Here is a 26,740-nt window from a genome sequence, read left to right on the forward strand (position 1 = left end):
ATAGTAAGGGTAAGAGTAAGATTTACCAATTTTTATCAATCAGAAAATAAATGCAATTAACTAAATGAGCTAATCATAAATAAAAATGAAATTTATGTAATTAAAATGTATTTTAAAACACTTAACTTTTAAAATGACAAATAAAACCTGATTTTTAAAAAAATGGGTACCCAAGCCTTCAGGGCATAGAGGTTGCATCAGAATTCTCATATGATTTGGGACTCTCCATCTCCCTGCTGCTTCTCCTGTCAGCTACTGATGTGACCGATGAGGAAAGAGACCCACAGCACAGTGATATGCATCACACATTCTTTGTGTCTTAGGCTGAAAAGAAGATCAAAGAAACATGGTATTAGGCAGATCTTTATCCCTTATAAAATCTAGTTTGGCCTTTAGTAAAGTCCTCATGTATCTTCAGTGACCTGACACACGTTTTTAAAATTCCACTAATTACATCTTTCCACATTATGAAAGCATTTATTCACTTCAGCAAAGACTTGTGCAGTAGAATTTATTAAAAGCTATTTTGGGGGGAATAACACTTCTCAGATCAGGAGGCTGTGACATCTTTGAGAAATGGCACAAGAACAGCACGAGATACGTTTTCCCCTTCAGAAGGAAGCATCTGTTTTTGTACTACAGTCAAATTTGTAGCAAAGTGGTCTCTGCAGAGAAAGAGACCACACATGCAAACTTGGAAGCATCAATGAGTTTATTTCTGCTTACAGCCTAATAAAGGAATCATTGTGAGTCCTTTGTTTAATTAAGAAAAAGTGGGTTTATATATGAAGATCATGATCTGGAACATCAATAATAGTCTTAACCACCCAGTCCAGCCAAGTCCTGCTTATATTCCACTTCTATGGTGCAACTTTGGTGGTCTTTAGATATCAGTTTACTGAATTTGACAACTCTCTTTGAGAGAATTAGCTCCTCCAGAATACAGTGCTTCAATATTTGATAGGCTGTGTTCCTCACAAATGACAGGTATGTGCCAAGTGACTTGCTGTCTGATGGTACTAAATTAAAGCGAGGCATATAAATTTATTGTAAGATAATTGTTTTATAGTTGGTGTTTTTGTTATATGTATGGTTGATTTGTATTTTTTTAAAATGTTGTGAGTTGCTTTGGGTCCCATTTAGGGAGAAAAGTGGGATATAAACACATTGTTATTATTATTCAGACACAAAAACACAGTATGACACAGCAAACGAGATCTATATGCTGGATTTCATATCACAAAATCACAAGTCGAACACTTCCTAAGCATTTAGGACTGTGTGATGTATTTTCGAATGATGCGTGCAGATCCAAGTAAGGTGGCCTTTTCTAGTTGACAGATCGTGATTTTGTCAATGTTTATTGTTTTCAAATGCCAGCCGAGATCTTTTGACATGGCACCCAGTGTGCCAATTACCACTGGGACCACCTGTCTTTGGTTTATGTCAGAGCCTTTGCAGTTGAATTTTGAGGTCTTGTTTTTCCTGTTGTTTTCATCAATGCGGTTGTCACCTGGTATAATGACATCAATAATCCAAACTTCTTTCTTTTCCATCATCATGATGTCTAGTGTATTGTGTTCTAAAACTTTGTCAGTCTGGATTCAAAGGTCCCACAGTATTTTGCGTGTTCATTTACTGCTGGTAGGTGGTACTTGTGGCATAAGTTCCAGTGAATCATTTCGGACACAGAGTTGTGCCTCAGTTTGCAGTCCGTCTGTGCGATTTTCTTGCAACAGCTGAGGATATGGTACATGGTTCACCAGCTTCCTTGCACAGTCTGCATTTTGGGTCATCAGCTGATTTTTCAATCCTGGCCTTAATTGCATTTGTTCTGATGGCTTGCTCCTAGGCTGCAAGAATTGGGCCTTCTGTCTCCTTCTATCGGTGAGGCATAACCAAGTGGACTACAAAATCAACATACAAATGAACACTCACAGAAGCAACAGAAATACACAATGCCAGAAAAAGCCCTATTATTATTATTATTATTATTATTATTATTATTAGACAGGTAGTTCAGGAACAGAGTCCAGATACCTCAGTCTTTCATGCAAGATAAATGTCTTTACTTACATGGCATGGGAATTGTGCGTCCTTATTGCATTTTTTAGTAAGCACAAAGTTACATGGAAGGACCTCCCTGAATTACCAATTTCTGTCCTGATAATTAAAGCAGAATCATAGAGTTGGAAGAGACCTCATGGACCATCCAGTCCAACCCCCTGCGAAGAAGCAGGAAAATCACATTCAAAACACATCCAACAGATGGCCATCCAGCCTCTGTTTAAAAGCCTCTGAAGAAGGTTCCAAGTCAGAGAGTTCCACAGATGAACAACTCTCACAGTTAGGAAGATGTTCCTAATGTTCAGGTGGAATCTCCTTTCCTGTAGTTTGAAGCCATTGCTCCGTGTTGAAGTCTCTAGGGCAGCAGAAAACAAGCTTTTTCCCTCCTCCCTATGGTTTTCCCTCACATATTTATAAATGGCCATCATGTGTCCTCTCAGCCTTCTCTACTGCAAGCTAAACATGCCCAGCTCTTTAAGTCGCTTCTCATAGGGCTTGTTCTCAAAACCCTTGATCATTTTAGTCACCCTCCTCTGGACACATTCCAGCTTGTCAACGTGATAATAAGATAATGTAAAATGTAAAATGATATAATGTTAATGAGATAGTAGTTTAAAGGAGTTTAAAATGATTGTTGTTCATTCGTTCAGTCATCTCCGACTCTTCGTGACCTCATGGACCAGCCCACGCCAGAGCTCCCTGTCGGCCGTCACCACCCCCAGCTCCTTCAAGGTCAGTCCAGTCACTTCAAGGATGCCATCCATCCATCTTGCCCTTGGTCGGCCCCTCTCCCTTTTACCTTCCACTTTCCCCAGCATAATTGTCTTTTCTAGGCTTTGCTGTCTCCTCATGATGTGGCCAAAGTACTTCAACTTTGTCTCTAGTATCCTTCCCTCCAATGAGCAGTCGGGCTTTATTTCCTGGAGTATGGACTGGTTGGATCTTCTCGCAGTCCAAGGCACTTTCAGAACTTTCCTCCAACACCACAGTTCAAAAGCATCTATCTTCCTTCGCTCATCCTTCCCTAAGGTCCAGCTCTCACATCCGTAGGTTACTACAGGGAATACCATGACTTTGACTATGCGGATCTTTGTTGCCAGTCTGATGTCTCTACTCTTTACTATTTTATCGAGATTGGACATTGCTCTCCTCACAAGAAGTAAGCGTCTTCTGATTTCCTGGCCACAGTCTGCATCTGCAGTAATCTTTGCACCTAGAAATACAAAGTCTGTCACGGCCTCCACATTTTCTCCCTCTATTTTCCAGCTGCCAATCATTCTTGTTGCCATAATCTTGGTTTTTTTGACGTTTAGCTGCAACCCGGCTTTTGCACTTTCTTCTTTCACCTTGATTAGAAGGCTCCTCAGCTCCTCCTCGCTTTCGGCCATCAGAGTGGTGTCATCTGTATATCTGAGGTTAATGTTTCTTCCAGCAATTTTCACCACAGCTTTGCATTCATTAAGCCCCGCGCATCGCATGATGTGTTCGCATGATGTCGCATGATGCGAACAAAATGATATCTAGATACAATCATTAGACTTTGTGTTAAAAGCCATGAAGTTAGTGTCAGTGCCAGTCAGGTCTACAAAGGGAGAACATCCAACCACAGTAAAGGGAGGCATCCTCAAACTGTGGCTCAACAGCTGCTTGGGCCTTCAACTCCCAGAGGCCCTAACCAGCTTACTCAGTGGTCAGGAAATCTGGGAGTTGAAGACCCAAACAGCTGGAAGCCCACAGTTTGAGGACGTCTTGAAAGATGGATCTTGGAGCATGACCAAACTTTGCATCTGATTTCTCAAGGGGAATACAGCTCCATTCAGCATAAATTGCTTACCCAGTTGTAATGGGTCCAGTAACCATTTCAGCCATTTAATTCATGGTTTTGTACCATTTGTTTCATTTGGATGACATGAAATGATACACCCCCCTCTGGTACGAAAATATCAGTAAAACAAAAGGAAAGTGGGAATGGTAACCATTTGATTATCTGATTTTTGGTGCTCAGGCGCTTTGGACCTGAAAGTCACACATGCACTCTCTTTCCAAGGAGTGTGTGTGTGCCCAAACAGCTTGTGCCTGCCAGGGCCTGCAGCCAAGCCCTGAGTAAGAGGAACTCGGCACTGGGTTCAGTCCCTAGCAAGCAAGGGCACTTTGGGAAAAGAGTGCATGTGTGGCGTGCAGGCCCAGAAAGCACCCACGCCTGCCAGTGACTAAAACTGAGGGGAAGGGGAGCTTGGGAAGCCTGTGCATTGTCACCAATGGGACAAAAAATATTCTGGTTTTTTTGGACCTGGGATGAAAAAGCTCATTTGGAAAAGCACCTGTTTTGGGAGAGGCACTCAAAAATTAAAACGAGGCCTTACAAAAGAAACAAACAGAAATGGGTAGTGATTCTATACAAATGCAGAAGACTATAATCCAGTTCCCAGTTCTTACTCTGTTCAAATTTCTTGTCATTTTCCAAGCAAGTATCCAACCAAATGGGTCTCGTTTCAGGCCAGGTATGGCAGACTCAATTTTCCTGAATGGTGACCTACTCCAGATCAGGGTTTCTTAAATATTTCCCAGTTTGTCCCTTAAAAATCATTAAGCAACCCTAGATATATGGGTATATAAAATAGATATAAAATCAAACATTTACTGATAATAAATCAGCATTTGCAAGGCTATAGCCACATGGGCTCTGGTTGTAATCAGTTTGAGCTCTAACCAGCTCCACCACTGGGATATGGCCCACTGAACATGCCCCAGGTGATGAAATGGCCCTTAGGCTTTCACCTCTGACCTAAAGGAATATTGGAGTGGTAAGAAACTGTAATCCTTCACTGACATATGATGTGTCATATGCATATACCAAGGTACCTCTCAGTAGAAACTTGGTTGATCCAAATTGCATTGTTTTTGGTAGAAAATAAATTTTGATGCATGACGAAATGTTTCTTTTTATCTAGAGATCCACATTTTAGTTGAAATGTCTGGTTTTTGCTACTAAAAAGTTGCAGTAGATTGGTGTAGGAGATGCATCTTCATTTTAATATTCCATGAGAAAAAATCACAAAGAGAGCAAAACATCTGAACCTTGGTCTTCTGGCTGCACTCCACTGGCCTTTTTGGCTGAGCTACATGACCAGCTGGCTCCTTTCAGTCTCTGTTAAAACTTATCTCTTTTTTTTCAGATGACACAGACAAGTGACAAATGTTTAAACATAATCTTAATCTGTTTGTCAATACTAACACAGATGCCTTTGGTAGAAAGCAGCAAGTGATGTTTGGTATCTTTAAATTATAGAGAGCAAGAGCATAAATGTTCAGGCCAAGTATTTCTAATCTGGAAAAATCAAGTAATGATTTTTCAGAATGTGGTAACATGAAATGGCAACCCACAGGGGTGATATCACAAAGATCAGAGGGTATATTGTATTAAAAGCAGGAAGCGAGTCATTTTGTATTGATCTGTTAACCACAAATGCTTTCTTAAAATTATCATGAGGGAGGGTGGATAAATGGCTTTCTGACCACTGAATCCTGTCACTGATCAACCAACAACATTTTAGGTATTTCATAACATTGTCCAGAGGTTATTTTTGCTGTACCTAATATTTCCTAATTAACCATTTCAGCTCAAAGAAACCATTAAACATTCTTTTCTTTCTCCATTTGTAGATTTTAAATTCATTCTCACAAGATCCAGATGCCAATTGCAAATATGGACTCTATTTTAGAGATGGGAAAAGGAAAGTGGATTATATCCTGGTTTACCACTACAAGAAGTCCTCTTTCAGCAGAACACTCACCCGCCGCATCCACCTCAATGATTTGGCACCTCGGAGCATCAAACAAGAGCAGCCGCTTCCTGGCAAAGGAGGGCAGGCTAACATGGATGAAAGTGAACCACACATGGATTACCATGAAGATGACAAGAGGTTCCGCAGAGAAGAATATGAAAGCAACCTTATGCAAGCCGGCCTCGAGCTGGAGAGGGATGAAGATGTAATTATTCCTTATTCTTCTTTTTATTTAGCTATGTTAACAATTTCTTGTGTCTGTGGTGAAACATTGTACTGGGATTCTGAAATTTTAATAGATTTCTGCAAAATTGGAACTTTTCTAATCAGCATTTCTTAGAATCAGTTATTTGGTTCCACATAACTTCAAAAGCTGTTTCATGTATAGCCCTTGTGTGCATGTTTTATGCAGAGTCCACTTTGAGTGAGTCTTTTGTTGCATATAGACTCTTCACCTTACAGAGAGAGTTTTATATGAGCTGAGGAGCATACAGCCACAAGTAAGAACAATCTAATCATGCAGTGTTCTTTTTTGTGGCAGGAACATGAGATTCTCAGGTGACCGTTGAATATTATTTATTTATTTATTTATTTATTGTGTTTATATTCCACCCTTTTTACCCCACAGGGGACTCAGGGCAGATTACAATGCTGTTGCAATCCAGAGCAGGGAACGAGGCCCTAAGATAACTATCCACCACACTTGGCTGTGAAAAACAATCCTTTTTTATTGAAGAAAAATGGTTACAAAATAAAGGAAAAATGCAAGTCAAAAGCCACAGCAAAATCAGCAAACATGAATTTAAATGGACAAAACAAAACCAAAAGCCTCACTGGGAAATACTGGAATCTGTTAGCAATCCACTAACCATACTTGATATCCTAGAAATCTTCCCAAACTATGGCCAGGGAACCGGGAGAACTGCCAAGGTCTTCATCAATTCTGAAACGATGTCTGAACTGAGACAATCAGCTCGGCATATTGCAATTAAAACTCAAGAATTGGTTCTGTGAACCGCCCTTCTGTTTTGAAGCCAATGTTTTTAATTCTTGAATTCGGGAGGATCGACGCAAACTGAGTGATTTACTTCTGTCTTCCCAAATTTGGCCCCTTCTGTTGTCATTACAGTTAACAGGTGCAGAAGGGAGGGAAAGTTCAAGGTCTCCCTCTGAAACATTCTCATGAACACTGGTACTTTCATTTTCCAAATCTACAGAAGTTCCTTCCTCACTAATTTCAGGAACATTGGCATTTTCCAAACCTACAGCAGTTTCTTCCTCACTAATTTCAGGAGCATTGGCATCAGTAACTATACTTTCATTAGCATCAGGAGGAACAAACAGAGAATCAGGTTCAAGTTCAAACTCAGGCTGAACCCCAACAAATGCACACATACATGGCAAACATTCAGTGCCATAGACACACAACATATATAGACAAACACAGAGGCAATTTAACATTCCAGCTTCATGAGGGTATGCTCAAATTCTGGCCACCAGGGGAGCTGTCCCTTCACAGTCCACGTGTGACACCGAGTCCTTGATAGAGTACTTCCTCATTCTTCCTCCCGCTGCTGGAGATTTTTATGGGTTGTAAATTACTTAAATTAGCCTCCCCACATAAGTGGTACCTTATTGACAGATGCAACTGCCTTTCAGGCTGCAAAGGTCAACAGCAAGCTAGACAATGGCCGGGAGCTTACTCCGACCCAGGCTGGCTTCGAACTCATGACCTTTCAGTCAGTGGAGATTTAATGCAGCTGACTCCTAGCCAACCACGTCACATGTTCATACAAAATGTGCTTCATGGCTCATTGTGAAACATATATGATGGGGCAAGGTAATGTGTAATTGTTACTGTTTTCAAACAATTTAGTAGCTCACTTATCAGGGCAGCAGTAGCAATGAGGCAACATTGATATTACATTTTCTGTTTCTTACGTTTTTAATGCACACTAGCTGTGCAGTAAAAGCTAGAATTTTTCCTGGAAGATGTGACTCGAGCTCTATTAATCTAATGTTTCTAGGAATAGGTAAGAATATTTGGAAAGCAGTCAGGCAATGAATCCACATTCCTGCTACCAGTTCTGCTCCTGGAAGAATATAAAATATATCTCTTTAAGGATCACCTCACTTTTAAGAGAGAAGAGCCATGAGAGAAAATGAAGATGTGCAAGCTAAATAGATTACAGCACACTGCAGAATTGTTCTGTAGATTCAGAAAGTCACAACTACCTTATTCAGAGAATCTTAAAGGATCTCATTCTAGGACTGAACACATGACAAGCATTCTGCAAGATCATAGAGGGTGGCATGAGAGACTAAAGTAATGTGAAATGTATTTCATTTTCCCACTGAAACACTTTCAGTACCTTCAGAAGTGGTAGGTTGTGGAGGAACTGTAGCATCTCATATCATAGATAAAGGATATCACTTCAAGTTGCTTCCACTTGCATATGAGGAGATCTGTCAAATAAAAGAAATTCAGCCTAGACCAGGTAGTTCCCAAGCTTTTGATCCTTCAGGTGTTTTGGACTTTAGCTCCCACAGCCAAACCCCCAGTTAGCTTTGTCAACAGTCAGGAGTTGAAGTCCACAACATCTGAAAGACTAAAGTTTGGGAACCACTGGCCTGAGCCATTCCTAACTCACTCTCCTCTTACCTCCCTGTGTTTAAGTTATTTTACAGTATTTATGTTCTGCATTCTTTCTGATATGAGACCCATATTACAAGACTAAAATATAGATAAAAACCTGGTAAAGATAAAACCCTGGTGATTAAAAAAAATTACAATTAAGCAAGACAATATTTTACATTTTAAATGTATACAATTATTTTAAAACCTTAATAATAAAGAAAAAATACTATGTGTGAACTGGAGAAAAGACTCCCCACAACTACTTAGATATCAAATGCATGTCTTTGCTTGGCAGCAAAAGGATAGCAGGAAGAGGGTAAGCCAAGTCTCCCATGAAAGGGAATTCCACAGCATGGAAGCAGTCATTGAGAAGACTTTCTTGAGAACTTACTAGATGGGTCTCTGATGTCATCCCTTATTAAAGTTACGACTTTGATAGATTTGTATAAAGCAGTGGTTGGCTAATGGCTGGTAAACTGGCTGGGATTTCTAGGAGTTAAAGTCCAAAACACCTTGAGGACCAATGGTTGGGAACCACTAGCATAAGGATATTATGGGATGTTGGAAGGGGGAGATACTCTACTAGAGCTAGTACTGCAGTTAGAGAGCCCAACTGTGATATTATTATTATTATTATTATTATTGACACAAAAGCACAGTATGTCACAGCAAACAAGATCTATATGCTGGATTTCGTATCACAAAATCACAAGTTGAACACTTCCCAAGCATCTAGGACTGTGTGATGTATTTTCGAACGATGCGTGCAGATCCAAGTAAGGTGGCCTTTTGCAGTTGACAAATTGTGATTTTGTCTATGTTTATTATTTCCAAATGCCAGCTGAGATCTTTTGGCACGGCATCCAGTGCGCCAGTGACCACTGGGACCACCTGTACTGGTTTATGCCAGAGACTTTGCAGTTCGATTTTGAGGTCTTGATAGAGGCTGAGTTTTTCTTGTTGTTTTTCCTCAATGCGGAAATTTTGATTTTGAGGTCTTGATAGTGGCTGAGATTTTCTTGTTGTTTTTCCTCAATGCAACTGTCACCTGGTATGGTGACATCAATAATCCAGACTTTTTTCTTTTTCACAATCGTGATGTCTGGTGTATTGTGTTCCAAAACTTTGTCAGTCTGGATTCGAAAGTCCCTCAGTATTTTTGCATGTTCATTTTCCACGACCTTTGCAGGTTTATGATCCCACCAATTCCTTAACTGCTGACAGGTGGTACTTGTGACATAAGTTCCAGTGAATCATCTGGGCCACAGAGTTGTGCCTCTGTTTGTAGTCTGTCTGTGCGATTTTCTTGCAGCACCAGAGGATATGGTCCATGGTTTCATCAGCTTCCTTTTCACAGTCTGCATTTTGGGTCATCCGCTGATTTTTCAATTCTGGCCTTAATTGCATTGGTTCTGATGGCTTGCTCCTGGGCTGTAAGAATCAGGCCTTCTGTCTCCTTCTTCAGTGTTCCATTAATGAGCCATAACCAGGTCTTCTCTCTGTCAACTTTTCCTTCAATTTTGTCAAGGAACTGCCCATGCAATGCTTTGTTGTGCCAGCTGTCAGCTCTGGTTTGGAGTGCAGTTTTCTTGTACTGACTCTGTCTGCCGTGCTTTGAGAAGTTTCCGATTATTGGCTTCAATTAAAGCAGGTTCTTGGCTTTCCTTTACATATTCCTTTAATTATTATTATTATTAATAATAATACCCCACTTTTTCTCTCCACAAGGAGACTCAAAGCAGCTATATTCTGAAGTGGGGTGTGTATAAACACATGCAGGCTTTGCTCTACTGTATTATTCTTGTATATTATTGTATTAAACAATATTGATGAGATATTTGGGAGAAACCTATTCTGAAATTTCTGTATGTGTTCTCTAGTTTTCATTTATTGCACATAATTTTTAGTTATGTTATTTTGCTGGGAATATATTCGACTATGCTGATGGAGAAAATACGAAGCTAGACTAAAAAGATGAAAGCTTATTCTGCTCAAAAAAACAAAGAGAGGCACAGAAGGAAGGACTACTGTTTCATGTTTGCTTTAGCTGAGCATTAAAGCCTAGGTTTAGAAAGTCTGTCATCAACCCATGGGAGTTGCTTTTGTGTAGGTTAATCCACAGATAAATAGCATGTCTATGACTTTTAAAGCATTTTCCCTTAGAATTAGCCTGAAGAAAGCTGCAGAGTCCAGGGGGGGAAAACCACACAAATTATGGGTGATATGATGGGTTTCAGATGTTACAGTTGTATAGCAAAATGACCTCGCCATGGTGCATAGACTAGAGGTGGCCGACTGCTGTAGTTGTAGGTTCCAATTTTATACTGAAGTAACCTTAATGCCATAGACTGCCAAGAAACTGGCTGGCAGGTCAAGACATTTCTACAAGTCTATCTTTGATTTTTTTTTAAAAAAAATTGGTAGTCTTTGTTTTATGTTAAACAGTGAAGTGAATTCTTGCACCGCGTTGGAAATATAAATTGCAGCTTCTTGCAGAGGCAATTCACCCTCTCTGTGGCTAGGGGATGAAAGCTGCCCATGATGTTTGGTAGGTCCAATGATTGCATGCAGCCCTGGGACCAACTTTTGCCCATCCCTGCCTATGTGTAAGCAGCATGTTGTCAAGGATGTGCACGGTAAAAGAGATAGATTGGTGGAAGAGATACATGGGGCATGTTTCCAAGACAAGCTAGTGGAGAGATTTCCCACGGAAGTATATTCTGACCATGTCAGTGTATTTCCCACAGAGATATGTCCCTTTCTGCCACTGGCCTTTAATAAGGATAGTCATGCATGGGTGAAAATGAGTAACAGAAAAACCAAAAAAAACCCAAAAACATATTTACTGAAATGATAGAAAAGCCTGGAGTTTCACACAAAGCTCTCAGTATTATAATCCCAGTAGAGCTCTATGTTGACACTCACACTAATGCAAGCTTTCTGTACAGATCTGGGAATATTCATACATAATCTTGCCAAGTCTGCTTCCTTTCCCTCAGGATCCCTACTGTGTTTGAAAAGTCATAGGTCTTATCCTCCATTGCACTTTTCTGCTCTTCCTCTAACTCGTTCATGCCTTATGTAAGTCTTCTGAACATAATGAGAACTAAAGCCAACTCACATGACCAAACCTCCCCTAAGAAACAAAAACATGAATGTGTATTAACAAGTTTAGCCCAAATTTATTGTGCTGGAACTGGGCAAAAGGAGAGAACACAGAGGTTTCCCATTATTCCACATCAGAATCTCTCTCCTTTAAATAGTTTAACTGTCTTGTATGCTGCAGAATTAAGCTCATATATGTAAGGCTGGATATGTGCGTATCTGCTTGTGTATACATGTGTGCAGTCTAGTATAGTTTTAGTGATAAAAATTCCCACGTGTATAAAATTGTTCAAATCTAAAAAACCTAAAGGTTTTTTTTGTTCTTTAAAGATTTTTTTTAAAAAAAATTGATTAAGAAACTGATCCACATAAATTCTAGATGCATGGAAGTAATCAAAAAGATATTTAAGATTGTTTGCATGATAGCTATTAGTATCAAACTGAAGTACAGTAGAGCCTCACTTATCCAACCTTTTGTATTATCCAACTCAGTCTGCCTCCCGCCCAGAATAATATCCAGAGTCTGTTTGGTGCTAAATTAGTAAATACTACATAATATTACTGTGTGTTGAACTGCTTTTTATGTCGATTTGTTGTAAAATATGGTGTTTTGGTGCTTAATTTGTAAAATCGTAATTTGACATTTAATAGGCTTTTCCTTACTCCTTCCTTATTATCCAACATTTTCGCATTTATGCAAAATTTAAGACTCTTTTTTAACTTTGATGCCTGAAACTTAGCAATTTAGACATTTGAGAATGCAGACTATACCATTCGATGTGTTGGCTAATGGGAGCTGAAGCCCAATATGTTGGGAAACAAGGGTTCCCTAGTATTTATATAAAGTGTTAAAAGGTATTGCAAAAATGCATAAAGTTGGACAAGTGGCCTAGTAAGCTGAGAGGTTCTTCATGTTAACCTAATGTATAGTTTGATATGATGTATTCACTCACTAAAATAGCTGCCCATTTTAAGATAATCTGTGTTTTTCAGGTTGTATAGCAATGTTCTAGAAGCATTCTCTCCTGATGTTGTGCCTGCATCTGTGGCAAGCATCCTCAGAGGTTATGAGGATGCTTGCCAAAGATGCAGGCAAAACGTCAGAAGAGAATGCTTCTAGAACATGGCCATACAACCCGAAAAACCTACAACAACCCAATGATTCCAGCAATGAAAGCCTTCAACAATACATTAGGATAATCTGCTTCAATCAAAACTCTGTAGATATAGTGCTCTTCTTTTAGCTTTAATGTGATATAGCAAAACTTCTTGCTTTGCCGTTTCTAGGAAAATCCAACCCATTGCTATATTTGTACCATTGAGACTTTAAGGTAGTGGGAGGGACAGGTTGCTCGGTGGCAAGTGTCACTTTTCTTTTGAACATGCCCACTACAACTTGCTGGTGTATATACTTTCTGACATTAAAGATACCCATATTTTTGCACGGGGGAAATAACAAATGGCTTCCTCTGAACTGACTTCCCATTGCCTTCCTTTTTCCATATTTTTTGTGCTGGGAAGTGGCAGAAAGAGGGGAGATCGCTGACTTTTTCTGCTTGGTCTGAGGGGATTGTTTTTCTCAAAACAAGGTGCCCACAGTTGATCTGGCCACTTCCTCGCTGTTAATCACCTCCTCCTGACATCCATGCACATGGCTTTCTCAGCGAGGCTCTGCCAGGAAGCTGTTTGGCCAGAAAGGCAGCAGCAACAGGCAAATAACTTCAGAGGAGAAAGGGGACTTAAAACATTGCTGATTCTAATTTGGGGTGTGAACAGGTATCTAATTTCACTGTGCTATATTACAGATAGATGTGGCACTAATGGGGTGAATCCAGGGCATTTCCAGAGCTGAATTATTTTGGTGTTGTAGACAAAGTTCTTCTTCAAGCCCTGAGCTTGATTTTTGATTTTACATGTGGAACTGAATCAAGTCTCGATATAGGCCAAACGGTCTTAGAATCCTAGAATCATACAGTTGGAAGAGACCTCATGGGCCGTCCAGTCCAACCCCCTGCCAAGAAGCAGGAAAATTGCATTCAAAGCACCCCCGACAGATGGCCATCTAGCCTCTGTTTAAAAGCCTCCAAAGAAGGAGCCTCCACCACACTCCAAGGTAGAGAGTTCCACTGCTGAACAGCTCTCACAGTCAGGAAGTTCTTCCTAATGTTCAGATGGAATCTCCTTTCTTTTAGTTTGAAGCCATTGTTCCGCATCCTAGTCTTCAGGGCAGCAGAAAACAAGCTTGCTCCATCCTCCCTGTGACTTCCTCTCACATATTTATACATGGCTATCATATCTCCTCTCAGCCATCTCTTCTTCAGGCTAAACATGCCCAGCTCTTTAAGTTGCTCCTCATAGGGCTTGTTCTCCAGACCCTTGATCATTTTAATCGGCCTTCTCTGGACAGCTCGTCAACATCTCCCTTCAATTGTGGTGCCCAGAATTGGACACAGCATTCCAGGTGTGGTCTAACCAAGGCAGAATAGAGGGGTAGCATGACTTCCCTGGATCTAGACACTATACTCCTATTGATGCAGTCCAAATTCCCGTTTGCTTTTTTTGCTGCCGCATCACATTTTAAACTTGTTGTCCATGAGGACTCCAAGAAATTTTTCACATGTACTGCTCTCAAGCCACGTGTCTCCCATTCTGTATCTTTGCATTTCATTTTTTTTCTGGCTAAGTGGAATATCTTGCATTTGTCACTGTTGGACTTCATTTTGTTGGTTTTGGCCCATCTCTCTAATCTGTTAAGATCATTTTGAATTCTGCTCCTGTCTTCTGGAGTATTGGCTATCCCTTCCAATTTGGTGTCATCTGCAAACTTGATGATCATGCCTTCTAACCATTCATCTAAGACATTAATAAAGATGTTAAACAGGACCGGGCCCCGGGACAGAACCCTGCGACACTCCACTCGTCACTTTTTTCCAGGATGAAGTCAGTTGATTGGCTATCATGGTGCGTCCTCTGAAGCCTTACCAACAACTTTAATGTTGGTAAAAAGTAGAATCTTGTTTCAAGAAAGGTATATGTTAAGTTGATTAAATTTTCCTCCCTGAAGTAAGCTAATACATGTTTTTGAAGCTATGCCATACAGAAGATTGGCAGCTGTTTATGTCCCTTGAGTAATGTATTTCTAGTGAGCAGGTGCACATAGGGTGGCAGGATGAAAACAGGCTTTTATGCTTGTGTAAACTAGTACAGCAGCAGCATTATAACAAAAGGCAGAGAGGAAGAAACTCCTAGCTTTGGGGGTGTTATTAGTAGATGGTTGCCTGAAAAGGATTTCAAAACTACAGTCCAAATTAACATTGTCATTGAGGTAGGCTCTTAATCTGCTGACTCTATCATTTCAAAATATAAGCAAACTGAACACCACAGGAGAGTATACTTTGGAAAACTCAGATTTATATTAGAAAATTCATAAAATATTAATATTTCCATCCTGCAGATGAGATCTGGAATTGAAGACACTCGTGAACTTGAGCTGAATAAAGTGATATTCCAGTGACAATGAATGAGGATGCTGCAAAGTAAATGAGTAATGAATTGCAGCCAATTTTTTTTCTGGACAAGTGTCACCTTATCTTCCAGTCTTTACCCACAAGACATAGCTAGGATTACTAACTGTTTATAATAGAATTATTTGACTTTAAAATCAAATTACTACCATTTAGAATGATCTTCGATTTAATTTATTTAAAGTGGTACATTTAATATCAGTGTTGTGCCTACAAACTATCTTTAAGAGGCAATTGGCTTATTCATGGTGACTGATTGGGTTAATATAGTGGCACAAAGAATCTATTTTGGGCTTTCATCCAAAATTTCAAGGAGTTCTAGTCCAAATGTTAAAGGGGTGTCAAAGTATCAAACATACCGTATTTACTGGCTTATAAGACGACTGGGTGTATAAGACGACCAACTTTTCCAGTTAAAATATAGAGTTTTGGGATATGCCTGCCATATAAGACTACCCCTTTTCCAACACACACCAAATAAAAAAAAATAAAAATCAGATTTTATTTCAATATGGTAATTTTCCTATTACCATACCTCCTCCTCTGTCTCTCAGATCTTGAACATACAAGCTTGCACCACTTCACTTCAGTCTTCAGGAGCAAGATCTGAGAGGCAGAGAAGGAGGTACGGTAATAGGATACAAGGGCAGGCCAGATGAGTGTTTTTCTGGGCACAGTCCCGCTCTATCTCTTTTTTCCATATCCTGGGCATCCCAGATGCCTGCAGCTTGCTCTGCCCTTCACTTACACCTTCCTGGTGAGGTGCCCCCTCACCTCGTCATCGGGACCGCATTAAGTAACTTCTTTCCACAAATCCTCGAGAGTGGATTTTTTTCTACCGTACTTGTACAGGGCCGCCCTTGCTACTTTCATGAGGTCACTGCATACAGTGGGGATGCAGCCATTTTTGAGCTCCTTCCACCATATGCAGCAATCGCAGGTTCTCCAGTCTGGCTCGGAAGTTTCAGCACCCCCAACTTTTGAGAAGATTTTTCTGGGTTAAAAAGTAGTCTTTTACGCCAGAAAATACAGTATTTTGTGGGTAGGTATCTTGAATGGAACCATTAAATTTCAGACAAAAACGCTGGCCAAGTTTGCCTCCCAACCTGCACATAAGCCATTATCCACCATCTCTTAAGGCAGAATTTGCTTATTTGCAGCAAAATATTTATCCTGGTATAGGTACCAATTCACCTCCCTGTCATCTTTACATCTTTTCCCTGCATTCATTATTGTCACCCTAAATGTAATACTAGTTCTTGTTGTTGTTTTAATAATTGGGGGAAGGGGCTAAAACTTGAACAAATTTGCATTTTATTGATATTAAACTAAATATTTGTTTCTCTTTCAATGCTTTTAGACAAAGATACATGGGCTTGGATTTGTAAAAATACACGCACCCTGGAATGTATTGTGCCGGGAAGCAGAATTTATGAAACTGAAAATGCCTACAAAAAAGGTTAGTTTTAAGTATCTTTTGGGCACAGAATCATACATAGATTTGCACTTCTTAGAAATCTTCAAAAGTTGATTGATTTTCACAAACACATTTTATCTGTATGTGAAAGAAGCAGAATAATTTATTGACTATTTAGTAAAAAAATGCTTTAGAATTTATATTATGATAAATATACACATACTACGAATGCTATGAAATGTAAATGCAAGGAATCCTATTAACTAAAAGTGCTATACAGTGTTCCTTCAAAGGCAAACAAAGATGGTTGGTGCCGTTCTGTAGTGACTTAGTATAAATATTTCTATTGCATCCCATGAATCAAACCCATGGTGTTTTTCCCATATGACACAGTTGCCGTTTCTCTTTCAAAATACTGCTTGTTATATTTTCCTGGCCAGTCTGAACTCTTAATGGGACACCAATGCCTATCTAGTAACTAGTTGTAGAATGCTAAATTCTGTGATGTATCCAGGTGCAGAGCTGAAATTTTTTAAAGAATGAATAGAAAAGGAGATAAGAGAATTGTATGAAGAACAAGGCTATCAATGGCTGAGAGACAGGAAATTTAGCAGGAAAGGTGAAGATATTAAATAAATTACTAAAATGTCAGAGCATCTAATTATATTGTGTTTACATTGAAAGGATAATATATTCATAATTAGATTACTTTTCTATTGGCATTTAAAATTTATATTCTAGTGATCCACTTAGAGCAAGAATAAATGGTGGAAATTCTTTTATTACTTCTGTTTTCTATGCATTTGTCATGGGTCAGCAATTATGGTAAAATAGAGGGTAATGTTTGCTTTGCATCCCCTGGCAGGTAGCGTTACTCCATTTTTACCAAAAACACAACTGAGAATGACTCTGAAGGTTGATTCCATTTTCCACAGATCCCCCCCCCCCCCCCACACACACACACACCAACACAGACACACACCTTTTTTTTTTTTTTTTTGGCTTTTTTGTTGTTGTTCTTGTTTCTTGCAGGGTAGTGGCATGTGTTGCCATGTTGTGTTATAATTCTAATGTGTTTTCCCGTATTAGGATATTTTTCCTATCTGAAAAAAAAATAATTGGTCAAATCCCAGAGTTTTAGAGGATTGGGAGTGGGTTTAGTGAATACAGCACCGGGACTGTGGCGCAGCTGGCTGAATGTCAGCTGCATTAAGATCACTTCTGACCAAAAAAGGTCATGAGTTCGAAGTCAGCCCGCGTCAGAGTGAGTTTCCGACCAATTGTGTAGCTTGTTGTCGACCTTTGCAACCCAAAAGACAGTTGCATCTGTCAAGTAGGAAAATTAGGTACCACCTATATGTGGGGAGGCTAATTTAACTAATTTATGAGGCCATAAAAAAGACTCCACCAAAGCACTCCAGCAAAGCATGTGGGGAATGCTGAAGTACTTCATCAGTGTCGCAGATGGACGATGGAAGCGACAGCTCCCCTAGTGGCCAGAAAAGTTAAATAGCCTCTGACTGTCTATATCTGTTGTGTGTCTTTGGCATTGAATGTTTGCCATATACGTGTACATTGTAATCCACCCTGAGTCCTCTGTGGCGTGAGAAGGGCAGAATATGAATACTGTAAATAAATAAATAAATAAATAAAACGGGTTGGGCTGCACATGCCCCATCTCTGGCCTTTTTGTACAGGTGTATCTGAATATTTGGAAAGCAAATATTGCCAACGCTAACAAGGAACCATAATGACATTTCTGCCCTACAGGCCTAAAATATTTTATCTGCCCTGCCTTCTCCCACCTGAGAGTTTAACCTTGATGTCCTATCATGAAATTCCTTTTTATTGTCAAAGGCTTTCATGGCTGGAATCACTGGGTTGTGTAGGTTTTTCGTTCTATATGGCCATGTTCTAGAGGCATTCTCTCCTGAGGTTTCACCTGCATCTATGGCAGGTGACCTCACAACCTCTGAGGATGCTCGCCATAGTTGCAGGCGGAACGTCAGGAGAAAATGCTTCTAGAACATGGACATATAGCCCGAAAAACTTACAACAACCCACAAATTCCTTTTTCTACGTTCTGCCAGCACTGCACTTCTGTGAGGGAAAAAATCTTAATGCCGATGGATTATATCTAGATGGTGAAACTATTAAAATCCATGTGACACATTGACACAAGATAATCTCAAATTGTGTGTTATGTCCCATTGATTTCAGTGGATCTGCTCTCATTACGTTTGGATGCAGACTAGTATGGGTAACATTTCTTCACTACTAGTATTGGATTCCCAACCAACTTATTAGATGCCTTGCTGCGGTGGTATTATTATATATCTTCTTGCTATGACAAGCCCACTCAGCATGTTCTTAGGCTTTAGGACATTTTTGTTGCAGTCTTGGGGCAGAGAAGAAATACAGAGAAAGGATTCTTAGTTTTCTGTGTTCACATACACTATATAACAATGATTTTTTTCTCAAATGAATGCAAATAAAAGTGGTGAGGTCTCTGTGTCCTTTGGGATATGTTGCCTCATTGCACCAGCAACTTTATGGCAAGTTTATGATTCCATGTAGAGAAGGTCTTGGTGGTGGCTGGGAGGGCCCTTGCACAGTTAAAACTTGTGCGGCAGCTGGGACCATACCTCAAAAAACCTGACTTGGCCACAGTGGTCCATGCTTTAGTTACATCCAGAAAGGACTGCTGTAATGCATTCTATCTGGAGCTGCCTTTGAAGATTGTTTGGAAACTGCAACTAGTGCAAAGGTCGGCTGCCAAATTACTAACTGGAGCTAGCTACAGGGAATATACCATGCCTCTGCTGAAGCAGCTCCACTGACCTCCAACAAGTTTCTGGACTCAATTCAAGGTACAGGTTATTACCTATAAAGCCCTATGCGCTTCAGGTCCAACCTATCTTTGAGACTGCATCTCTTTCTACAAACTAGCACGGGCTCTGAAATCGTCAGGGGAGGTCCTTTTCTCGGTCCCACCACCATCTCAAGCGCAGTTGGTGGAAATGAGAGAGAGGGACTTCTCTGAGATGGCCCACCAGCTCTGGAATTCCTCACAAAAGAGATTAGATTAGGTTCCACCCTTCAATCCTTCCTCTCCAACCTGAAAACATGGATTTTCAGACAGACCTTTGACCTTGAGTAGGCTGACTTGTTTTATACTTTTATATGTGCACCCTGGAGTGCCTTGTAAACCGCCCCTGACACTTTGGGAAGATAAATAAAATGTATTTGTTGTTGTTGTTGTTGTTGTTATTAAGTGTATATGCATGTGAGTATCCCCATGTCTGTGTCCAACATGATCCAAAAATAATGGGATAAGTAGGAACCATTCTTAAATTCCAGATAAATATTTGAATTATCATTATAAAGGTGGAATATGTTGTCACCATGGTTGGGTGATGAATGTGAAGCTTCTGAGAGATATAACTGTACCTGTTCAGGGTACAGAACTGAGAAATAGATTAATATTTAATGTCTCACTAAGTACAAAACCCAGACTCTAAGGGGAAATGTCTTTAATGGAACAAGAGGCAGCCTAAAAGTGCAAAGTAATTTATTGCAAGTACAACTAAAATTATACTTTGAGTTTGAATTTCCTATTAGTAGCTGATCTATTCCTATTTTTCATGTTACTTATTTTAGTTATGTTTCCAGTTTTTTTAAAAAATAGCCTGCCCATTGTGCTTAAGGGTGTTGAATTATGAAGATGTAAAATGGAAAGGATCTGATTTTGTCCAGTCTCCTACACTGATTCAGTGATCCTTGTTTAAAAATAGATAGTTGCATGGTCTAAAGCAGGAAGGATGAGGGTGCTATTAGCATACCATATAAACTCTGTAATCTGTATACATTATTCAAATTTACACAGCCCCTTACATAGCATAGTTTCTTCTGAAGTAGTTCAAGATGCAGCATTCATACTGTTATTAGAAATTCAGAAAAAAGACTGAGGCTCTATTCTCATCAAGTAGATAATCCTCTGATTTCTGAGATTTCGCTAAGTATTTCTCACATTTAAGTTGCAGTTCCAACTTCAGAGTCAGAAATCTTTTTAATGAGATGATTCCTAAGTTTTCAGTTTCCTTGAAGTATTGTCTTAACCACATGTAGTGATCTGTGCCTTCTTTCCAAGGGCTTCTTTTTACATTGATTACCAATACATATACATATAAACATAGTGTAAAGTCACTTTGTGCATTTTATTTCACTGGATGTACACAAAAGAAGGAGCATGCATCACCTGAAGCCTCTGGCATAGTACATATGTGCACAGCAGACTGTACCTAGTTTCAATATGGTGGTCTATGCTAATGTTTCTCTGAGGTATGGTCCTTTGAATCTGACCTTGTAGCTACTGATACCTATATTGCTGGACCAACAGAGAGAAGGATATAATAGAGAGAAGCCATGTTGGAGTTCAAATGACTAAATCCTTATTGGTTACATATATTAGAGCCTTGGTAAACATAGGGCAAATTAGACATCATTAGTTTATCTCTTGAGAGAACCTACAAGCTCACAGTAAATGAGAAATACCAGTAGTTCTATTCAGTCCTGGTATTGTGAGAAAGATTCCCACCTCCATCCCATGTAGACCTGGGTCTTAATTCTGCAATTTATTGGTTTACATTGGATATACTTCACCTGTTTTTGAGCACTGAATATTAGCAACTTGGTTTTAAACATACATAATCTATGTTGTACTGAATCAAACCATTTGGTCTATGTTGCCCCAAATTTTGGCTGGCTATTTTCTACTATCCAGCATCTTGGTATGTTGAGGATTGAGGGTGGCACCATAGCCATTCAAGGGAAAGTAATCTACAATTTGGTTGGGAGTTTTCTTTCTGTATGAAATGCCCTTTACATATGTTTTCTCCCTTTCTTTCTTTAGTTTGAAGAGTGTTTTGTTCTTAAAACCTTGGTATGTTTTGCATATGGTGGGAAAAAAATAAAACCTTGTTTATTTGTTTCTTGGCCTTCAGATGTATCAAATTCATCAATCGCATGGCCTTTTGAAAAAAATCAATTCTGTAATTCAGAAAATAACTGAGCCCATACAACCTAAAGTGGCAGAACCCAAGCATCAGACAGTGAAACGCCTCTCCTACCCCTTCTCCAGGGAGAAACAGCACTTGTAAGTTAAAGTTCATAATCTTTATTCAGTGTCATTTTTAGTCAAATTGCCTCTGGGAATACCATTAGAGGCTACATCCTGGGACTATTTATAGAAACATGTAGGCCAATGTTTTGATACAACTAAAATTGTCTTTTACCGAAATAAATAAGTTTTTTTTCTGGCTCAGAAAATTGCTTCGTCCTGGTAAACTTTTCTAAGAACTTCATCCGATGCAGTCTTCATCTTCTGTCTGTTTCTCTGTGCTGCTGAAAGAGTGTCCCACATAGGCATCACATGACACAAGGTCACTTCCAGTGGTTGCCTGTGGCAGCACAGGAAAATGGAGAGAAAACTCCATTTTCAGAAGTTAGGTACTATCCAACTCCCAACAACAGGAGCCAGAAAGAAGCCGGGTGGAAGTGGGGAAAGGTGGGAAAAGGACATGAGATGGCTGCCATCATTGAAGAAGAAAAGGCATGGTAAAGAATGAAGGAAGACGCTTCCCTCTGCTTTTCCTTCTTTCATGTGATGAGGTCCTGAAAATATACAGCAGAATCCTATACACTTTTCCTTAAAGGAGGTTTCATTGAATTCAGTGAGACTTATTATAAGCATATATACAACTGCAATCTCTCCCTTTCTGTTCTGGTATAAGACCCAATAAACCCATTCAGAATTACTTTCATGTAGTTTACTACAGAGTCAGCATGATATAGAAGTTTGAGGGTTGGATTAGGACTGTAGTTGACCAGAATTTGGATCCTCACTCAGCTAAGGATACCCACTGGGTAGCCATGACCAAGTCGCACACTCTTGACCTCAGAAGAGGGCATTACAAAACCTCCTCTGAATAAAGCTTTTCTCTAAAACTTACATGATAAGTTCATTGTAGGCTCACCATAGGTTAGAAACAACTTAAAAGAATGCAGCATACCATTGCCCCCTGTGAAACAAACTTAAATGCAGAAGAAAATTATTTTGGCATGGAACCAAATACCAACTGTCAGCCAATAATTCTTCATTGCCCTACCAGCTCAACTGGGGGACAGAAACTAGGATCCCACTGTGTTTCCCCTGTCACTTCATCAAGGCTAGGACTTTCACCTGTCTACGTTGGAGGCATCCCAACATCCTAATCCCAAGGTGTCCTTAAGAGGATCCCCTTTCCCCAAGACTCAAGACAAAATCCCACTTAATTCGGCCCCATACCAGCCATGTCAATGTTTTGACAAGTAAATTTAATAGCTCAACAACTGCCCCTAATTCAATCCCAAATCCATATTAACATAGGGAAGTGTAGGCAGGGAAGCTACCTCAAAGCCAACTTATGAAACTGACATGTGTTGATGTGCTTAAGCAGAGGAATGAAAACTTCCTCAGTCACTTTTTGCTCAGGAGCCCACAAAATTTGAGAACCACAGAGGCTTTTGGAATGAAGAGGCTAGTGCTCAGCACCATTTTCCTCACTGTGCAGTCTTGCCCTCTGCTGCTCAGGTGCAAATGGGGTATCCAAGGTGTGCCTGGTACCCATGATTGTGGCTCCTGAAAGTTAACTAATTCAAAAAAAGGAATGCAGTTGTTACTCCCAACCAGAATAAATGATTATATCAGTGGAACTTACATATGTGTGGAGTTACCCATGTTCCAATGATCCAGTAGATCAACCCCAGTTGGAATTAATAATTGGATTTAGTGGAAGGACTGATTTATATTGTCATTTTTTTCTTAGCTAATGTCTGAAAACAGTTGGATTTTATACCACATGCTCAGTGGTCCACACCCACCCACACAAGATCCAGATATGAGTTCTTTCTGAGATTCAGTCCTCACATTACTTATGTCAACTATAGTAAATCAGGTGCATGCAAAGTTTTCTGTACTCACTGTTTGCATTTAAGAGCACACTGAAAGTTATCTGAACTGATTGACACATCCTGGAGTGAAGATCATTATGTCTGTAGTGATAAATGAAAAGGAAGGGATAGGGATAGCTTTTACTTTCAATGTGTTCAAAGCCTTTGTTATACCAAACAAAAAACTGATGACATGTTAAAGATTCATTATTTGTAATGCGTTTTTGTGACTTTGGCTATATTAGATGTAGCAGATGAAGTAGTCTAGAGTCCAGAAAATCATAAGGAAGATAAACTTTATTAGCCTTTAAGTGCACTGAGCACATTAAGAGCTAATGAAGTGTAGCTGCTAGCAATGTGATAAACAATGAGTAATGTATTTGTCTATGATCCATTTATCTATAATATTTGGTTTAGTTTATCTTTCATCTCCACATAGATTTCTTCAAAATCTTCTGTATTTTACGGAGCCCACACTCACAGATGGAAAACAATGGAAGTACAAATGGATCTCTTTAGATCTCTGTGCACAATTAGTATTCATTTTAGCTGTAATAATGAAACAGCTTGTGAACATAGTTGAGGAACAAATATGTATTTTATTTTATATGAGTTACATTATTACTACACTAATTGTGATTTCACTGTACCCTTTCTCAGGCAGCTATATATGAAACCCACAAAGACCCACATTGATGGCTTGGGTCCAGAATATGTGAAAATTGCCTTCCCCAAATGGCTTAGATGGTGGGTTTATGTGACAGGGGTTTCTCTGCAGCAACTTCACAACTATTGAATCCCCCCTCAAGGAAAGTCTTGCTGGCTCCGTCACTTTTGATTTTCTAGGAGGCAACTAAGGGTGTATCTATTCTGGAGAATCAATGCACTTTGGCGTCACTTTGACTGCTATGGCTCAGTGCTATGGAATCCTGGAAACTGTAGTTTTGTAAGGTTTTTAGCCTTCTTTGCCAAATAGTGCAAGAACCTAACCAAACTACAACTCACATGGTTCCATAGCCATGACAGTTAAAGTGGTGCCAAACTGCATGAATTTTACAGCATAGATGCATCCTAAGTCTGTGTTGTTTCTTAAAACCTATTCTCCTTAAAACTAGATGTAGCTTCTCTTACCTGTGGTGTTATTCATGGTTTTTTCAATTGTTTTTTAAGAGTTGTGTCATGCCTCCACAAGATTTCTCACTGTTTATTCTTGTTAAGCCCTGATTTAGTTAGAGGGGATTAGTGCTTTAAGTATGGTTTATGGGCAGAGGCGGCCCTAGGTAATTTTCAACGGTAAGCAAACAGTATTTTGGCGTCCCCCCCCCCCAACCAATCTTTGATATATATTTTCTGTTTGTCATGGGAGTTCTGTGTGCCATATTTGGTTCAATTCCATCATTGGTGGAGTTCAGAATGCTCTTTGATTGTAGGTGAACTATACATCCCCAGTAACTACACTTGCCGCACTTGCTCCCTTGCCTGGCCCGCTTTGGGTCCGGAGGCGTGCCTGAAGACCCCGGCGTGTGCACCAAAAGTCACCTCTTCTTCTGACTTTCTCCTCAGTCATTGGGACCGAGACAGAGAGAGAGAGACAGAGGTGGAGATGCCCACCTTTCCTGAAGGTAGGCGCAAAAACAAAGGAGGGAGTGGAGGTGGGAGATACCTCCAGCCAGAGGGGCTCTCTCTCTCTCTCTCTTGGTCCCAATGGCTGAAGAGAAAGTCAGGAGAAGAGGCGACTTTTGGTGTGCACCCTGGGGTCTTCAGACACGCCTCCGGACCTGAAGCGGGCCAGGTGCGGCGGCTCTGCCCCTTGGCCCACCCACAGATTGGGGAGAGGAGAGGAGGCGGGTGGAGCGCTGGGGGATCGGGAAAGGGAGCCGGTCATGGGGAAGGGATCTAATGCGGAGAACGATTGAGTGCCGGCTCTGCTTGCGCACCCAGTGGTCGGGTGGAGCAGGAATGAGAGGGGCTAGGCGAGGCTCAAGGGCCCGGCCCCTTTGGGAAGAGGATCGCCTGGCAGCGAGGCAAGAAAGCCGATTCTCCCCCCGGACTGCTAGGGCTGTTGTGAGCTGAGGGGGCTCTCCTCAAGTGGCAGTCGAGGGGCATTTACAGAGGCACCTCTGCACCCCTGGCAAAAAAAAGTGTTCTGTGACCGCTTACTTCGCGTAATGGACGAGCCGCCCCTGTTTATGGGCTTAGTCTAAATAGCCTCTTCCTCCTTGTATCTGAAACTTCCCTCACCCTGTCCCTTTAGGACTCCTTTCAGGGGCAGAGCCTCAGCAAAACCTTTCTGGCTTCTTGAGGAGTCAGGCAGTGTGGTATCAGAAGGTGAAGAATAAGGAAAGTGGAAGAGCCACAAAATTAAACATCATATCAAAGCTATACATAGTCATGTCAAAGCTATACATAGTCACATCAAAGCTATATAAAAGTAAAGACACAAAGTAAAGCCGTGTCAGAGATATAACAGACTGAGAGCCTATTAAAGTCATATTAAATTATTATCCAGCCAGAACTGTAGTTGTGTTTCAAGGACTTTTAACTCAGCTCACAAAGGCTGACAGTAAAAGTCTTGTGGAGAGGAAGTTTGAGATCTGTTATTTAAGACGTTGTTTTTACTTCAAATGTTTAGCATTTAATCTGTTCCCTGCATCACAGACACCTTCCAAATAAATAGCTAGCACGGGGGCAGAACAAGTTGTTTTAGTTTGATTCTGAATGGTGTGTGTGTGTGTTTAATGTGCTAAAAGGTTTTTTCCTATTGTATTTTACCTTGGGAGTTCTAGTTGAGAGGCAATGTAAATGTATATATTTTCTTTAAGTAAATAAAATATATTAAATACTGGGGACAATTAACAACAAATGTTAATTCTTTGCTCACTGCAGCCAGTGAATGAATGAATGTTGTTTGCTTGCAAGAGAATTTGGAATAATGAGCCTTTGAAGGACTGTTGCGTAAAGCCCATTATTAAACCTCAAGTAGGAAAGATTTGACTAGAAAATAAGGATACCCTATTGGAATTTCATAGTAATAATCACTTATATGTTTTTCGGTCTTTTATGTTTTAACAGATTTGACCTCTCTGATAGAGAATCTTTTTTTGACAGCAAAACTAGAAGTACCATTGTAAGTATCATACTTAGAAGAGAAAAGAGGAACATAGATTGTGATGTAGATATTTCTCCATAATAGTCTAGTGTTTTGCTTTAGATA

At 40.0% G+C, this 26,740-nt stretch overlaps 1 protein-coding gene across 4 annotated transcripts in view; it reads left to right on the plus strand.

Moving 5' to 3' along the window:
* The window catches only part of ANO1 (anoctamin 1), a 157,652-nt gene that overhangs the window by 59,187 nt on the left and 71,725 nt on the right, over positions 1–26,740 (plus strand). For all 4 annotated transcript variants that reach the window (XM_060765422.2, XM_060765431.2, XM_067462705.1 and 1 more), the window contains exons 3-6: positions 5,731–6,057; positions 16,480–16,578; positions 21,540–21,691; positions 26,599–26,653. In XM_060765422.2, the coding sequence (XP_060621405.2) occupies positions 5,731–6,057; positions 16,480–16,578; positions 21,540–21,691; positions 26,599–26,653 (633 nt within the window). The remainder of the gene's footprint in view (positions 1–5,730; positions 6,058–16,479; positions 16,579–21,539; positions 21,692–26,598; positions 26,654–26,740) is intronic.

Source organism: Anolis sagrei, chromosome 1 (genome assembly GCF_037176765.1).
Source record: "Anolis sagrei isolate rAnoSag1 chromosome 1, rAnoSag1.mat, whole genome shotgun sequence".
NCBI classification, from domain to species: domain Eukaryota; kingdom Metazoa; phylum Chordata; class Lepidosauria; order Squamata; family Dactyloidae; genus Anolis; species Anolis sagrei.